We start from the raw sequence: 13410 nt of genomic DNA on the forward strand, positions 1-13410 counted from the left end.
CTGAAGCTCGAGATTCTTTTCATGATCATTAATCTGATTATTTTATTTATTTCCTGTTTTGTCTATAAAATGTAACAAATTGGTGAAAACGTCGTTAGTTGTCTTGTTTTTTCCGCCCAGCTGTCAAAATATTAAAAATCTTCACTTTATTTCCCTAATAGACAAAAAAAGGAAATAATGGGCTTGAAAAAATGACTCTCGATTTATTCCTTTTATGTATTTAATTGCTTATATTTAGCATCCACTGGTATATGTAATTTACCCACCAATAACACCCAATTTAACCCTTTACATGTTTAGGCCGTCTCTTTCTTGTGCTAACTCGTTTTTTCACTGCATGCAAAGTTAAACAAAACTGTTTTCAACATGACAGATTTGATTGATTGACTCTCATTACTTTTTCTTCTAGAAATTAAAGAGAACTTGTTGAACATGACGTCTTCAGAGATCTTGTTCTGTCCGACCACGACGTAAACATATTAAATAAACTTGTGATTAAGAAGCGAAAGCAAAGCCACAAACTGTCACAGCTGAGGAGTTGGAACCAGAAGAGCTTTCCTGTATTAACTCTGTTATACTCTGTAGCTGTCATCACTCATTCACCCACAGTTTGAACCCATTTGTGAGGAACTCTCTGTAATGTTTGTCGAAGTCGTGCTTCGCCTTGTATCTGAACGCAGACAGATCTGTCAAACTCATAAACGTCTCTGTGTCACTTTAAATAAACTCAACTGAGCACTCTTGACTGCATTATTGTAAACAAAGGACTCATGATAATATGACTTGAAGTACAACACAATGACCCCCCCACCCCCCCTCCCCCCAACAACAAAAGAAATATTACAAATTCAACCTTTAAAGAAAGAGAAACATGTAGGCCTACGTTTGTTCCGCTTTGTTTGTGGTGTTGTCTGGATGTATAAGGCTGGTCCAGTCACTGCCAGAGTGTGTCCTGGCTGTTAACAGAGTCCTGCTGCATGACTGTTCCTGTCAGCTGGTCAGAGGTAGAAGCCGGTGGCTGGAGGGTCGGGGAGGCTGGACAGAGTCTCGGGGACGGGCAGCTGAACAGTAGGGGGTGCTGCTCCGTTCATGTTAGGCAGAGCGCATCCTCCTGGGTACGTACTGTTCAGGATGCAGCCGTTCTCCATCTGCACGGGGCGAGAGGAGGATGTGCACACAGACAGGAAGGAATATGAAACACAGTGAATGAAACATATGGTCTAAACTCTCAAAAGTAAAAGCCTCAGACATGAGACGGCATGTTTTACACATGTGCTGTAACAAACCATGAAATGTAAACATCATTTTTATCACAGTATTTCTCCAGAAGTCTGTTATTGTCTTTGGAAACTTTGATACTAAGCATGAGCTTCTTCTACAAGTCCTGGCAGCATTATTAACTTTTATTTCTAAAGTAGGTGTCACTCAATCCTTTAGTATTTCAGCTTAATGTTTAAGACTTGACAATGTGGGCATAAGAAAAAGAGGGGTCCAGAGACTCCCAAGGATCATCGAGGGGTCCCCAGCAGTTTATGTTCACTACAACAACATCCATGAGCACCACAAAGACTGAAGGTATGACTTCTCTGGTCACTGTTTTTGTACGCTTCCTGTAATAAGACATCAGATCAGGGACCTGGAGAGAAACCTCATCATAAGGAGCCTTAATATGTTTAATAAGTTAGGACAGTTAAAGGTGTTAGTATCTCCACACAGCATTAAACGGGTACGAGTACGACAAAAACTCATCACAAGCTTTAATCCAAGGTGACATCTTTGAACAGTTCAGACACTTTATTGATCAGCACACACTCAACGCCTTTCAGCCTTCTTAAATACTTAAAGCAGCTGATTATTACAGCTGACCAACAATCAAAACACAGACTTAATCAACGCGAGCTTATGACCCGCGCTTACTGGGAATTCCTTGTTCATGGGAAATAATTGCAATTCCCAATCCCTATCACGAGTGGGGTTCAGCGGGTTACCCACGCCTCTCGGCGAAGGGTAGACACACGCTGATCCACTCAGTGTGGCACGCGTGCAACACCTAAATACTCCTGATGTCCATCAACAGATACTTGTATTTCTACTGAACATGTCCTCATCAGAACTGTCTTATTTTCTGCCACTTCATATCCATGAATGCACTAGGTGTTACATTAAAAGATTTCACTATGTTATAATGTATTGCCTTAAAATAGAAATAATGTAACCCAGTGAGCAGCAACCGGGATATCAACATTGAAATTTGGTTTAAAACAGAGTCTAAATGTCTGAGACCTTGTGTGTGAAATCCAGTCTACATATAAATCTAAACTTTGGTGCTGCATGGGCTGTGTGATGTTAACAAGAAGGTTCAGAGACATCGTAAAGCGAGCAGTTTGATGCATTCCCAACAGAAGAAGAAAAAACAGACTGAGCATGTGCAGGGACTTGAGCTGTGCAGCTCTGACTGTGAAGGCAGGACGAGCCCTGGATGCTGACGTAGGTGATTCACACCTGCATGAGAACCACTAAGTGATGAGTGCTGGACTTGCATGTGGCTCTTGTGAGATCAAATCCAGCTCCACCCCCAGAAATTGTTCTTTGGTGACTGTGATGCACTGCTCACTTAAACTATCACTTCAGCCCCTAAATATATATGAAATGTGACTTTAAAATTGGTGTTAACGTGTGTGTGAATGTGTGATGAATCTTGTGACAGAAGCAGGTGAAATCTGGTCTCAACAGAAACGTTCAACGTCTTCAAATACTTGTCGAAACCAGTTTTGAACGACTTATTTGTGAACGTCCATGGTCGTATTTTTAACATCTTTTAAAAGGAAACATGCTCACCAGGATAATTAAACATCTGTATAATAAACTGTTTTTCTTATGCATGTTTATCTGGTGTAGAAATCTCTTTTGCACCTTGTTTGTAGAGATAATACAATACCTTAAATCCTACAAACATTTTGAGTCTGAAATAAAAACATTGCAGCCTGTCTGTTTGTTTTCAGGTCACAGCTCATCATGTCTCACTGAGCGGTGAGCCTGAATAAACAAACAATGTTCCTCTGCTTAGGTTTCTGCCTCTACCAGGGAGTTATGATTAATCAGACATGAGTCAATCATTCATTCATTTAGCAACTGTTGATTGTTAACGTGCATGTTTATCATTTGGAATAAGTTACATGATTTAATAGATAGAAAGATGATGTACATCAGGGTGTGTACGCTGTTCATTCAAGAGAAAAGAGCACTGAACAAGCTTATGCTGATACCTGCCTGGGTTTGCAGGAAGTCACAGATAAGTGACGATATGACACTCACACTATAGCTGGCCCATAGTAAGTGAGTAAAGATGATTCTTTTATGCCCCATAGTGCAAGACAAACATCAACTACTGCACCAAATCGCTGTAATTAACGTTTAAAAATCAGATTTTTAGGAATTTATGAACATTATTCAACTAATTCTAATATTATTGGTGTGACTTTTTAATAGTAGAAAGGACGGATTATTAAAATATCCCTCATATTTAAGTGTCCATTAGTGGGATCATTTGTCTGTGTAAATGTCATGGCTGCCTGCCCAGTGGATTCTGGGATATCATGTATGAATGCTGACGGATCAGCCTGTGGTTAGCCAGTCGGAAAGTTTAGGCAAAACATTGGCAGGAAAGGTCAGAGCGATACCAAAACCATTCTGACTCATGTTCTGTGTCATGCATGTCCACAGCAAGTTTCAGGAGAGTCAGTGGGGATTATGTAATGAACACAAATGTTGCAGGAGTGGAAATTATTGAGATTCGTCCTCTTGGAATGAAGAACACCTGCAGCAGATTGCACCACAACTAATCCAGAAATCAAAAGAAGGGCTGCAACTAACAATTATTTATATTAAGAATCGACCTGTTTGATTTTATTGATTTGGTATTACCTGTCAAACATTACTCATCTCGGTCATTACGTCTCGTGTTTTGTTGAACAACCATCCAACACCATAAATAGATCAATTTTACTGTCATGTAAGACCGAGAAACGCATCAAATTCTCTCGTTGCAGAACCTGAAAGCAGCAAACACTCGGCATTACTCAATACAAAAATTACATCAATGATGAATCGATTATCAAAATACAGCAGCTGCAGATTCGAAGCTTAGTCCAGAAGGGCAACTGGACTTTCTTGAAAGATGTTCTTGAAGGAACTTCAACCAAGTCCAGTTGACCTTCTGGATTAAGCTTCACGTCACCATGACCTGGATGACTGAGAACCTTCACAGACCAGCTGCAATTTTTGGAGCCATTAAAATGACTGGACTGACCCCTGGAGCACAACTGCAGGATTGGCTAAACACAAAGAATATTACGATGATAATAATACCTTATAATGTAACAAAGCTTTGGGAACCATTTCCCAAACAGTACCGGTACTTTGCAGCTTGATGATATGAAAGTAAGTTTATGGTTAACAGTAGAGATTTGGGGAAAGCTACAGGTTATCATTTAGGCTCCAAAACAAAGTTCCAAGCTAAAACCGCTCGACACCAAACAACCTTTCAGTGTTTCAGCAACCTTACCTTAGTGGGACCGGGGTCATGAGGGATCTCAGAGGTCACCACACCATAGTGGTCCGATTGTCGATAGGGCTTGCTCACTCCCAGGATCTGCTCCAGGGAGGCGTTGGGGGGAGGGCACTGCGACAGGCTGGAGATGACCTGGGCCAAAGGAACTGGGATCTGCTCCTGCTGCCGTTTGTGGTTCATCCCCTGGAAGGATGAAACTGCGGACTCGGCCACGTGCGGCTGTCCGCTCCTCCCAAACAAACTGCTTCCACTTATAGTGTAATCCGCATTGTCAATATCAGGCATGCTATAATCCATGCAAGAATCTAGTGAGGTGTTTGTCAGAGGTTTTTGGCTGTTATCCAGGCGGGAGTTGCTGCCGAGACTCTCGCTGAATCCGTAGTCCTGCCACGAGGATTTTCCTGCAGAATGGTCTGTGCTGGACACACCACACAGTCCGTTGAGGTTGGTTGCCTTCTGTTTGGCATGGCACTGCTGTGAGAGGTGGTTCTGCATCCTCGGCTGCTGCTGCTGGAGGAAGCGTTGGTGTGGTGGCTGCTGACGAAGGGTTCCATCCAGCTCCGAGGCCTTGCCATTGAAAATAGTCTGTTGTGTGTTGTAGTGTTCCATTTGTATCCCTGCACTGGTGAGAATGTCTTGGGCAGTCCATTGTCCGTTGGGGAGGGATTGATTTTGCCCCAGCAGGTCCCCGTTAACTATCGTGTTAGCCAAATGGTCACTCTGCTGGCCCCAGTCGTGCGGCACTTTACCTGGTCGCATGCTGAGGTGCTGTTGCATCTGCTGGGACAGCTGGACGATGGGAGCCTGCCCCACCAGGGGAGGCTTATGGTGAGGATACTGCATTTGAACATTAGAGTCAGAGGTGGGAATACTTTCAGGTCCTGAAACTGTTGTGGCTGTCGCCGAGGAAGTACTGGGAGGCGCCTGTCCTCCATGATCTGTGGACTCGGTCTTACCCTCGATGGAGTCGTAGATATACGAAAGGATCTCATCGTTTGTCAGCAGATCATCCAAGGTGGGCACTCGTTCAGGATCCATCTCGACTCTGATCATCCGCTCATCCAGCAGCAGCAGTTCCAGGTCCTCAGCACTCAGCCCCAGGCCTTCAAGAGCGCCGAACAGTTCCCCGTTCGAACAACCCCCCTCTTCTGAATCTACAACCCCCTGGCCTTCCAACGAGAGGGAGTCCAGAGTAGCCAACAGTGGGTCAAAGCTGGTGCTGGCCTCCGCGATACCACGACCCAACACACCATTGCTCAGCTCGTCCCAGCTCCGGTGCAGGCTGGAGGGTTCGGAGTCAGAGAAGCCCATTTGGTCTCCAAAGAAGCTGCTAAATGACATTTTGGGCTCCAGGGCGGGCTGGCAAACATACACTGATTCATCCTGACTCATGAGAGCCCCAAGAAGAGAGCCGGGGTCAAGACCATCCCTGACCAGCCTGTCAGTCCGACTCTTCTTTGACTTACTGCCATTTTTTTCATGGCTTCCGTCTCTGTAGCCTGCTATGGGATGGTTGGACTGGTAGAGCAGGGCCTCACCTGTAGCATAGGTAAAAGGTAGATGCATGGAGCGCTTACGCAAGTGTTCTCCTCCCTCTTCATCCCTGTAAAGAACAGAAAACAGGATTACTCTCTTGGGATTTCACCGTGGACAAATTACTAAAGTTGCCATCTTGGCTGCTCGCAGAGTTGCAGGTTTGGCTCTTACCCACTCCTCTACGATTGGAGGTTCCTTATGTGCGTTTAAAATATCAAAGTTCGGGTTAGGGTTTAACTTTATGTTTGTTTTGTCTGTCTTTGAGTACCACTGGTCCATTTTACAACACAACAGAAACATATAGACACATACAACAGAGGCCTCTGGGTGGCGATGATGTAGTCCGGTTTGCCGTTCTTGTACACCAGCCTGGCGTTGGCCTGGACCCATTTCCAGCGATTCTCCTTGGTGAGGAGCCTGAACACAGTCAGACCGCTCTCTCCGGTCTTCATCACTGCAATTATTAAACATGGTTATTAAAATACGGAACTAAAAAAACAATATTAGAAGGGTGTCATTCTTTTAAAGATGTGTACATCTGCAAGCACAACCACTGTATATGTCTGGATACATTTCCAAACCAGTTAAAGCATCGTTATCTCAACTGTGCAGTTATTTTCCCACTGATTCATGCTGATTCATGTTCTTTTATTCACACCAAACCACTAACTTCATCAGAGCCCAAATTAGGTCAATATTATTGCTTGTTCTTGAGTTGTATCCAGATCTGCTCTACAATGCGCTGGCTTCTTACAATGCCACACACTTCCACCAAGTTTCATGGAAACTGGGCTTGTAGTTTTCTCTAATCCTGAATGAAAACATAACCTGCTTAGCTGAGTCAATAAAGCTTCTGAGAGCTTTAACGAGAGCAAAGTCCTCAGCTGAACTCCACATTTTTGCATATTGGTGACTCCAAATGGCATAAAGGGGCAATCAACTTAAAACCCTTTAATTGTTTGTAAACAAGTGGACGTTGTGGCTTGCCAATTGGAACTTAAAGATGGCGGCGTATTTCAAAACATTTATAAACATCCCTAGCCGTAAATACAAAGAGAAACTTTCACTGAAATTTCACTTGCAAGTTATTCAAAATACATACAACGACGTGCTTTAACTGCTTTATTTTACAAACTGCTGAGAGTGAAAAAGTTCCACTTTTACAAGATCATTATAAAATATATAAAGCTTCCTGTCTGAGCGTATAAATCTGATGCTCTCCTCTTCTATGAGACGCAGGGAAAGAAGCGACGGCCACAAACTCCACCATCCTGCTCTCTTTTACTCCTCGATTAAACAACACTGACCATCGCCAGAGAGATGGTCACAACATCTGATCTCTAAAGAGTTTATGAGTTGGTGTTCCTGTATGGATCATCTCTGATGCTTTGCTCATGCAGTGGATTTGTACGCCCTATCCTCTGGCGGCTCGACGGCGTTGCTCAATCTCCTCCGTAATCCAGCAGGATTACTTACGAAAGCTGTCTGAACTCTCTGACCACGCTGGAAGAGACCTCGGCAACTTTTTAGCAACATATTTCAGTTAGATAAATATCAGAGATGGATGGGTGGGTATGTTATACTCTCTGCATTATAACAGCTTTAGTCTACATAACAAACATGTCATTTGGCGACTTTAAAACTGTGTTCAGGTGCAGCTATTGTTGCAGAAAGGTAGAAAATCTGTGACTTGTGAAACAGCTCCGTGTGTCCTTAAAGGACAGGTGGATTTGGCACTATAGCACATTGTCCTTGCATGTAAAGAAACAACCTTATCTCTATATAATGATGATATATGTGATTAATAAGCTGTGACCTTGTGGTCTAGTGGTTTAAGACGTTAACCATGTAATTGCATAAGCCTTTGTTTTCCTCCAACAGCTTTCTAACTATCATCTCCTGTCAGCTCACTTCTGTTCACTGTCTAACAAAAGGCATAAAAACCCAAATAAAATGAAAGTGTTGCAACAAAGGTCCCCGGCAGGATTCAAATTGGGGATGTTGTGGTTCATGGTTGATGTTGATCAATGCAACTTACTTCTGACGTGGTTCTCTGCGCAGTACAACATGTCTGCTGCATGGATGAACTGATAACCAGATCCTCGTACCCTCAGTTCAGCCTCTGTGTACCCCAGCACGATCTTCCCCCTGAACAAAAAGGATCATAGTTCATTTTCAAAACATCACTGTACATGGCATGAAGTGTGTACGTGTATGTCGCATGCTGCTATCATTACTTGGCGTCGCAGGCCAGAGGTGTGAAGTCCAGCTTGTGTTTGGTTCTGAAGATCATGTTCTTGGTCCTGATCTCCAGGATGGACGGAGGCTGCAGAGGAGTCGCAATGGCGAAAAGGGCGAGCTGAGGGGGAGCCTTTCCTCCGTTTTCCTGCCGCTGGTTCTGTCCATGCAGAAACTTGAGTCTACCCTGGATGTTTAAAGCCTGTGGTGAAAGACAATGAAGACAGTATGTCTATGCAGCCCATGGCCTTCAGAGTCATCCACTGTGTGCAGAATGATGTGCTCGATATGTTTTTAAAGCTCACATTTTCTCCAAAACCAGCTTAATAAAAAGTATTCCAGAAGCAAAACAGTTCTACTTGCAGCCGACACTAAAGGTATTCTCTCTCTCGTTGGAGCTTTTAACCTACCAGGAAGCCCGAGGAGTTGTCCAGGAGGCAGCGGAAGCGACACACGAAGCTCCTCTCCAGGAAGGACGAGTTCTCTGGAGGAAGCTGCTCGGGTTTGTAGGTGACCACAGCCGAGCTGCTGTCCGGTTCCATCTCTGTTATAACAAAAAACATGTTTGAGGTAATTTCTAATGAGTGCAAAGTATCGCCTTTATCACTCTGTAACTATGACAACATGTCAACTTTTGGACAAGGCGACCAATGAGATGTCAGTGTTATTCGATGGCAATACGCACTATTTGCTGGGACCTCAATCTAGCAGAGATCCAAACACTGTCCTTGTTAAACGTTTTGCATCCTCGTCTTTATCTGAACTTCACATATTGTTTTCTTTTTCTTTGAATTTCAGTTATTTTTTTGCAGTTTCGTCGCCTTTAATCATCAACTTTTTCTTTTTTTGTTCAGCAGTTATAACGGTAGAAATAGCAGAAACCTGAGTTCGCTGCTTCTGCCAAAAGAAGATGATTTGAATGACATTTATTTCACCAAACATCTTCGTGTTAACTTTAATACGTTTAAAAGGCTTAAACACAAGGAAGCAGTGATTCTTGCGTCCTCGTGAGCCGGCTGCCTTCATGATATCATAGACGGTAAAATTAAGAGCATATTGTATGAGTAAACAACATCCCAGCGTCGGGCCGCCCTCTGTGTTTGTTCTCGAGCTGGACTTGTCTCATATCATCAGCTGCCTTCCATTGTATAATGTATAAATGCACTTATGTAATGGGGCTTGTGGCTAACTGTAAGTGACAGCGTTTGTGGCAGTTAAAGGGGAGACAGTAAGCAGTTTGTCAGTGCAGGAGCGGGTAGCTGTGGGTCTTAGCCTAAACGCGCCGCTCAGAACCAGAGGATACAGACATAAGCATCTTACAGCCCAGATCTGGGACCACTTCACCTACTAAGCCACCGTGAAGATTACAGGGTCATGTGACCCGACCTGAGGATGGCCTTATAGCTTAATGCCTAAACTGCGCGTACTTAACCTCTTGATATTGATGTCTTAATGTTTACACAGACTGCAGCACATTTAGCAGCGATGCGATTTAAATGAAGCACAGTTTCAACTAACTTTAGTTAGACGCTGAGGATGCAGAGCTGCAAGGCCATGCAGCAAATGTTCACAGAGGTGTGCTGCAATCAGGTGATAATAAATATCAGATGTAGACGGTCCTGTTCGAACATCACCTGCAATTTTTATCCAATTTCTAAAAGAATCAGATGATCAAGTCAAATGTGTCCTAGCAAACTTTATACATGTAAATGCCGTTTCTACATAAAAGAATCAATGATGAGAGCCAGCTGATTGGAGGTCCAATAACAACTTCATCGTCATATTTTTGTGTTTGTCCGTAAGAATAGAAATATGATTCATTCCCTTTTGGATCTCTTCGTATCGCTCGGTTTTTAATATGTAGCATGAGAGAGTGATCACCTTGGGGGGAGTCCTGGGTGATGGCAGGAGCAGCAGCAGGAGGAGGATTCAAAGCCCAGTGTAAGTTCCTCCTGAGCTCCTGCTGGTCTTCAGTGTGGACCAGTTCGTACACACTCTGGTGCATGACGTCCGTCTGAGAAGGAAATAACGAGAGGAAGAATGATTAACAATGTAAAATGTTTAATGTAAAAAGAAAAAAGAAAAAGTAAGTTGGTGTTGTGAAAAAGAGGGTGAGTGTTCATCATGAGCGGTTTCTAGCTAACATAACTAGCACGTTGTCTTCGTAGGTCTTGTAAAAGTTCCTAAGTTGTAACAAGTGTGTTGCTACGTTGCTGTTGTGGAATTGCTAGGTATAATGGCGTTGCTAGGTGGCAGCTAAGTTTGCTGCAAAGAGGAGGGTGAGTGTGTCTAACATGAGTGGTTTATAGTTATTTCTGGCTAACTAGCTGGTTGTCTTGGTTGTTCCTTAGTTAGGCTAAATTTACCACCCTCTCCAGGAACTCTGTCTGGATTAGCTCTCCTGCCACCACCGCCTCCCAGCTACTTAATGTTGACCAGTGCCCAGTTTGAGGATGGGTTAAACGGGTCAGGTTGGCTCGGCCCGGCTAGGATCATTCCTGGATTTCTCTGATGAATGCCAAGTACTGGCATTTTGTTTAAGCTGAGGAGGGACGGCGTCTTTGTGTCCTGTGACTGGCACAGTCACTGTATCTAACAAGTCTAATGTCGGCTGATGTCTTGCTTACTTCTGAACCCAGAATAAAACTGTAATTCACCGGAAACAGAAATGTCACAAAGGGTGCTGAAAAAGTGAAAACGTGATTCAGTTTGTCTTTATCAGTTTGGATTTTGGAAATAATCATGTGGCGCTAGAGATTTGTTTTTCTTATAGTCTAAAAATACATTTTCTGGTTGTTGACATTGTTAAACTCTGTGTTTTCTATGATGTTTGGGGTGTTGCACGGTGTGGAGAGGGTGCGTGGTAGCTTATATAGCTACCTGAGTGTTCTCCTCTTATGTTTTTGCAGTCACAAAGGTAGCACTATAAGTGGTAGCGATGTAGCTGATGTGTCACCAGTATATATGAACACACTCCCCCTGTAGTGTGTAATTCTTCAAAACCCGAGTGCCTCGATGCACCCAGCTGTCCAAAGAGCCTCACTGTGTGCTGCTCAGTTGGGCTGTGGGGCAGAGATGTGTTGTTCGCTGCAGCCCACTGCTGTGACTGGTGCTTTACACAAAAGGCCAAGCTATAAATAGGTCAGGTGTTTTTTGCTGTTGTTTGAGCCTCTAACTCTGCACCATGTAGCGAGTGGAGCGATGGATCAAACAAGACCCCCGCGCTGCACCCAGCAGATGCTGCACGCAACCCATCCAGCCAGACCCATCCATCAATGGCTGAACCAGAGCCTCTAGCTGCTTCTGATATCACAGACTTTGTGAGCCTTCACAGATGTTTAACTCTGTCTGCCAGTGCTCCTGAATGTGTAATCAACCAAACATATGATGTGCATAAAACAATGAGGTGAAATAATAGTGTTTGTGTGTCCTCAGCAGTGGGTTAGCTACATCCTGCAAGCTCTTGTCTGCATGCTCATAAAAGCATCCCTCAAGAGCGTCCTGAGTTTGAAGAGAGAGTTTCATCAGACCTTCTCTAAATAAGAATTTATAATTCAGAGTTAGAAGCTCCCTTTACCCCGAGGCTGTTTGTGTTTCTAATTCTGCTTGTGTCATCTTTGTTGAGGGCAGCACTGACACAGTTCTTGGAGCAGTGAGGGATACAAAAAGATTGATGTTGCTACGATACCTGGTGGAAGCCCAGGTAGTCCTGGATGGTGTGAGAGGAGTAGAAGATGGTCCCACCGGCGGTGACGACCATGACAAAACCATTGAGAGCCTGTGGATCAAATACAGGATGCACGTAGAAGGTTAGCAAAGATGTTGCTAATAGTTTAGCACAACCATTGCACAGAGCTCTCAGTTAAAACACTGGAGAACCCGTTGTTATTGCCAAAGGTGAGGGATCCTTTCCCAAACACACTGGAACATTTGGGGATAATTTCAAAGGTGGACTTAAACTCAATGACATGAATTGAGCCTCATGTTTGGACCGTAGACGGCCTAATGATGCCTTCTCTATGCAGCCCAGACAGTAATTCACCAGTGTTTACTGGGCGATACCCAGTATCATATTTTAAGTGGTAACAGTGTCCAGTATCGATGCTAGTTTGTCAAATCTATGGATCCCATTTACTGGTGACTTAATCAAATATACAATAAAAATAAACAGCATGACAACGAAATTAGGACTAAATTAGCTGTAGCTAAATCCACTGCAGCCACTGCATGTTTTTGAATGCACTAGCATGTACAGATCTTGAAAAATGCTTTTATATAATGCTGCTGCAATGATTCTGTCATGTCCAGGCCCTGATGAAGAAAACTGGGTATTTGCTTCTCTCTGTTTCTTCCAGTGAAATGGAAGATGTGAGAAAAGGAAGACGAACAATTGAAGAAGAGGAACAAAACAGGTCTGTGGGTTTTCTCATGTTGTCAGAAAAGTCTGCATAGTTAAGATGATGCTATCACAGACTTCAGTCCGAGAGTAAAACAGACATTTATAATGCAACAATATCAAATAAACATTAACGAAGTTTTCATGATTAGTTTTTATGCCTAGATGAAGGAAAGTATCTTTATGTAGCATATGCACACACACAAGTGCATCAAGTAAACTCTTTGCCTGCCTATGATGTTTTAAGCTACAGCTGCAGATGCTTCTCAGCACAGATGTTCAGGTTTGTGAAGTCTTAGAAGGCAGCACCACATTAAACAAATAGCTTGGATCATCAGGGGAAGTTGGAAAGGAGGAAAGGAAGATCTAGGAAAGGAAAGGAGGCAAAGTAAATTGAGGAAGCATGTTCGGTGAAATGGAGCACACTCATTGTTTCACTCTAAAGAGGAACAGCTGGTCCAACATTTCCACCTCACTTAACGCCCATGTGCCCTCCCCTGGTATGCTAACATCTCATAAACAAACACAAACACACACACACACACACACACAGACACACACACAGACACACACACAGACACACACACACACACACACACACACACACACACACACACACACACACAGTCACACACACACATGCAGGCCTGTCCTCAAACAACCACAAACA

The 13410-nt window shown here is 43.5% G+C and overlaps 1 protein-coding gene across 1 annotated transcript in view; it reads right to left on the reverse strand.

Annotated features, from left to right (window-relative positions):
- Positions 1 to 998: 998 nt before the first annotated feature.
- The window catches only part of LOC138592089 (aryl hydrocarbon receptor-like), a 67502-nt gene continuing 55090 nt past the window's right edge, over positions 999 to 13410 (reverse strand). Inside the window, exons 4-11 of the mRNA XM_069662709.1 lie at positions 12033 to 12122; positions 10226 to 10358; positions 8755 to 8888; positions 8344 to 8546; positions 8145 to 8254; positions 6419 to 6560; positions 4565 to 6173; positions 999 to 1148 (exon numbers count right to left, since the gene is read on the reverse strand). Coding sequence (XP_069518810.1) covers positions 999 to 1148; positions 4565 to 6173; positions 6419 to 6560; positions 8145 to 8254; positions 8344 to 8546; positions 8755 to 8888; positions 10226 to 10358; positions 12033 to 12122 — 2571 coding nt within the window. The remainder of the gene's footprint in view (positions 1149 to 4564; positions 6174 to 6418; positions 6561 to 8144; positions 8255 to 8343; positions 8547 to 8754; positions 8889 to 10225; positions 10359 to 12032; positions 12123 to 13410) is intronic.

The sequence above is a fragment of the Semicossyphus pulcher genome, unplaced genomic scaffold, assembly GCF_022749685.1.
Source record: "Semicossyphus pulcher isolate SPU_LCO1_2020_fin unplaced genomic scaffold, fSemPul1.0.p SCAF_15, whole genome shotgun sequence".
Classification (NCBI taxonomy): domain Eukaryota; kingdom Metazoa; phylum Chordata; class Actinopteri; order Labriformes; family Labridae; genus Semicossyphus; species Semicossyphus pulcher.